This window comes from Impatiens glandulifera, chromosome 9 (assembly GCF_907164915.1).
Source record: "Impatiens glandulifera chromosome 9, dImpGla2.1, whole genome shotgun sequence".
Classification (NCBI taxonomy): Eukaryota; Viridiplantae; Streptophyta; class Magnoliopsida; order Ericales; family Balsaminaceae; genus Impatiens; species Impatiens glandulifera.
The window spans coordinates 30,775,267-30,779,676 of NC_061870.1; the positions used below are offsets into that span (position 1 = coordinate 30,775,267).

Consider the following 4,410-nt stretch of genomic DNA (forward strand, 5'->3'; position numbering starts at 1 on the left):
AGAAATGCATAATAGGGTAATTCAAATTGCATTTCTAGGGTAATTCCAATTGGTAGAGGATAGTATGGAAAGTCCGTAGAGAAAACTTTTAACTTTTATAAAGTTAGTTTGATATGAATAAAATTGTATAAAAAAAAGGATGATCTATTTTTTGAAGACTTTTCGAAATTTTTGTACGTAAATTTAAATAAATATCACACATTGTGCATCAAAGTTTACAAATATTTATATATATGATGATTGTACATATTGGCTAGGATTCTTATTTAAATTTTCAGAGCATATATATATATATATATAGTACATATATAGGTAGAAGATCTTAGGCTTTTTGTCTTATTTTTCTTCCCTTGAGGAATATGATAAAGTTGATCATGACTTAATTACTAGTTATTATATGTACGTTGATTCAGAAGAGTTGGATACTTGGATTCCTTGACGGTATTTTCTTTCATCAGAAAGACGCAGCGCAAAGCTGTCCAGGGCTTCCTGGTTGGTGCCTGCTCCTCCCCCAATTACTGGCTCAAAAATGCCAGTCTCCAAGTTAACCCTGGACACCTTCTTCTTCAGCAATTCATCACCAATCTCCACCAGCCTGTTCAAGTTCTCACTCGTTGCAACGTCCAAACTCGAAGAGTCCCCGGTTAAAGAATCCTCCTATATATAATTAATACATATTATTATAAGTTTTCAAATAATTATTACTTACTGTAGTATGACTGACTGACTGACCGTCGACCGACCTGAATGCGAAGATAGTTATCCTGAGCATGAACGGCTTGGAAAAGAGTGGAAACATGAATGTCGACCATGTCGGAGCTGGCGGCACTAAAGCAATCGATGATAGGACTGGAGCCTTTCATGTTGATGATCCATGAGAAGATTCCCCAGTTTGAGACCTGATCTGCGCTAAACCTCTGTTCCATCTTTGCTTCCCCTGTTCCTAGTGATAATACCAGCATCCTACTAATCCCCACCTTCTCTCTATTCTCTAAGAACTCAAACTTTCCCAGCAATATCTCTGTTACTATGTGAGTAACTGCTATTTGTGTCTGAATCATAAATATATATTCAAAATTAATCAATAATAACAATATTCGTGCATGCATGCATTGACATTTCACACTCACTGACCGGGTTATTTGCTGCAATTGCGCCGTCAACAAGATCAAATGTGCGTGTTGTGCCGTCGGCATACTTAGTCTCAAAAGAATGTGCCGGAAGATATGTCGGAGCTGCTGATGTCCCTAGGCACACGTCAACCAATAGAGCATCCTTGGACACTTCAATCTTTGCCTATTTATATTATTATTATTATTAATTCATAATTCATAATTACTTATTTATAAGAGACATATATATATATATACTAATTACGTACGTCATCGGTGGAGAAGATGATGGGTTGAAGATTCTTGATGTCGAACGTTGGGATGACGACGTCAGTTACAGTTTGTTTTATCGTGAGAGTCCCGATTTGTTCCTTCAATAGTTGCCTCAAGTACTTGCCGTCATATCTTGGTCCAGTCATCGTGCCAATCATTTTTCCCATGTTCGCTAATAGGTTCCACCCGCTGTTTAATTCATCATTATTAGCTACTACTATATACCATATAGAGATGGCAATGGTTACCATTATCAGCTATAGCTATATACTTTTAAGGTTTGTCATTGTTATTGAGATTGCCCCATGCAGAGATGATAATTGGTACACTTATATACAATAAGTATTAGATGACTGAGTTCGAATATTTTAAATCTAGTTTATGATCAGTTTCGAACTTTTGGAGGGAAAGTATTACTTTATCAGGTTCGGGTCGGGAGTCTCGAAATCTAGGGTTCAAATCTGATGTTCCAAATGATATGTTTCATTTTCCAAATGATATGTTTCATTATACCACATTCACACAAATTAATTATTTTAAAGAAAAGATCAAAAGTAATTAAGAGAGAAGGAAAAACCCACATATTTTGTGAAAGTGGTTTAAAACATGAAACATTAATTTTGAAACAGCTATCTCATCTCCGAAATCCAAGAAATCCAAATGTTTGATGTTATTTTTTAAACAAAAAAAACTATATATCAATCCAATCCTTATTTATTTTAATTTTTTAAAATATATAAATATATATATATATCCAATGTTTGATGTTAATTTTGTTTAGTATTTTGTAAGATTTTATCTGATTTTTTAGAATTTTTTTTAGCACATTACTATCATCATAATTATTAAATTATACATTTCATTAATTAAAATATTCTTATTTTATATTTAAAAAATAAATAAATAATAAAATAATTTAACAAATTAAAAATTCAAATAACTTTTTTTTTAAATAAATAAAAAGTTTTTAGGTCCAAACCAATAAAAAAAACAATTATTGATTCTAACAAATATGGAACAAACCCTAGATGGGATCATGGGAGAAGTACATATCTTTAATATTATTTTTAATATTATTTTATTGATAGAAATGGTAGGCTGATCTCATTTTAAATAAGTTATAAATAAATATATATTATATATTTTGAAAGGATAATATCGAGATACAAGACCGACAACAGTGGGTCCCTTCATTGATAGCCAATATTGATTTTTTGTTCAAAGGTTTGTGGAAGAAAAGTTTGTATGTACTTTCTTTTTTATTATATTATTCTTTTATGCGGTACAGTAATTTGATATAAATATATATATTTTTATCATTTTTAACATTAAATCTAAATTGCATTTATAAAAATAATAATTTTGTAAATTATTTTAGTTAAGAAAGATTTATTATATGGATCAATTTTTGTATTGAGTCACTAGATAAGTAGTTTATAAACAGAGTATTAGATGTTGTAATTAATTAATTAATTAATTAGTATGAATAATTATATAAAATACCTGGTCTGTGGGAAAATCTTGGGACAGTTTTCTAAAAAGAAGCTGGTTATTTTCTTGGCCTCATAGAGCGGCCGACCATCAGCTCCGGGGACGGTGAGCATGGCGGTTACAAGACCTCCGGTGCTGGTTCCGGCAACCACATCAAAATAATCAGCAATCCTCACGCTCGGCCCGTCCAGTTCCTGAAAACAATCAAATCAACCATGTTTAATTAATGGTTTTTTTTAACCACCGTGGAATCGGGTCTACAGTGAAATTTACCCGTGACATTTTGATCTCTTAAATCGATATTTTTGCGAGAAACATGAAATTAGTTGAGATAATATATAATTGCCTGAAGTTTGGATTCAAGATAGGCGAGGAGAGTTGCCGGAATGATTCCCTTTATGCCCCCGCCGTCGATGCTTAGCACGGTCACTATCTTCCCTTTCCGGCTAACACCCACCTTCTTGCTCGAATTATCCATTAATAATAATAATAATAATAATAATAATATTCAAGATCTCCCTCTCTCCCAAATTAAATTGGACAAGTTTATTTTGAGACTATACTCAATTATATATATATATATATGCACTCTTCTAGAAGTTAAAAATTACTTCTAACTTAAAAAATATTTCTTTTACCATGTGTTGAATATAAATAAGTATATAATTAAATAAACGAGAAGGGAAAAAAATTATATATTCGTTTTGGTTATAAAAAAGGTATATATATATATATATATATCATTCCTTTATAGATATAATATTATCATGGACGTAGATGATTGGGTTATAAATTTTACAAAAATTGGATTATAAGCTTTTGAGACAAATCATTTTATTGATATTTATATGAGATAGATTTTAAACAATTAATTTTAAAATCTAGAAGACAAAGATGTACAAGAATTTAATAAAAAAATGTTTTATAAGTTAATTAAATTAGTTAAAAACTGTTAATTGTTAATAAGTTTATTAATTATAATTAATATTAAAACTATCTGAGCTAAGTTTGTGGCAAAAAAAAATTACTGTTTTAATATCTTATTTGTATTGATTTAAATAAAATAATAGTATTTTTTTTAATTATATATATATATATTTTAATAAATTTAATAATATTTATTTCTTCAATTCCAAATTCCTCTAACTTCATGTGTTTTCAAAGAGTTATAATGTTTTGATAAATAACTTCAACAATATTACATTTTCATGATCTCTTTTCAAGATTTAACACCAATTTTTAATTATCTTTTTATCTAATGAAATATAAAATAAAATAATTGGGAGAGAGTACTACATCAACTAGCATATATATTGTGCATTTGCACGAGTAATAATATAAAAAATCGTGAAAAAAATATTACGTTAAAAATGTGATAGCATTTTTAATTTTATTTTTAACTGTTTTAAGTTTATGAACGAGTCAATCCACAATCCGACTCAAATATCAATTTACTCTCACATTGTATAACGATCTCTAAAACCATTGATACAATTTGATTTTTCAACTCAGTTAGTTTGATCTCTAGAGTCCA

The 4,410-nt window shown here is 29.5% G+C and overlaps 1 protein-coding gene across 1 annotated transcript; it reads right to left on the minus strand.

Annotated features, from left to right (window-relative positions):
- Window positions 1-369: 369 nt before the first annotated feature.
- On the minus strand, window positions 370-3,412 carry LOC124914997 (patatin-like protein 2). The gene is made up of 6 exons (XM_047455637.1): window positions 3,223-3,412; window positions 2,889-3,070; window positions 1,382-1,574; window positions 1,135-1,296; window positions 744-1,052; window positions 370-657 (listed from the first exon to the last, which is right to left on the minus strand). The coding sequence occupies exons 1-6, from the start codon at window positions 3,352-3,354 to the stop codon at window positions 394-396; spliced, it is 1,242 nt and encodes a 413-aa protein (XP_047311593.1). The 5' UTR covers window positions 3,355-3,412; the 3' UTR covers window positions 370-393.
- Window positions 3,413-4,410: the final 998 nt, after the last annotated feature.

What these genes read in the sequence shown, in the direction of transcription:
- LOC124914997 (XM_047455637.1), bottom strand. Translation starts at nt 3,354, where the DNA reads ATGGATAATTCGAGCAAGAAGGTGGGTGTTAGCCGGAAAGGGAAGATA. An exon ending in AAGATTTTCCCACAGACCAG is followed by an intron (nt 1,575 to 2,888) that starts GTATTTTATATA and finishes TGAATTAAACAG; the next exon opens with CGGGTGGAACCTATTAGCGA. An exon ending in ATAACTATCTTCGCATTCAG is followed by an intron (nt 658 to 743) that starts GTCGGTCGACGG and finishes AATTATATATAG; the next exon opens with GAGGATTCTTTAACCGGGGA.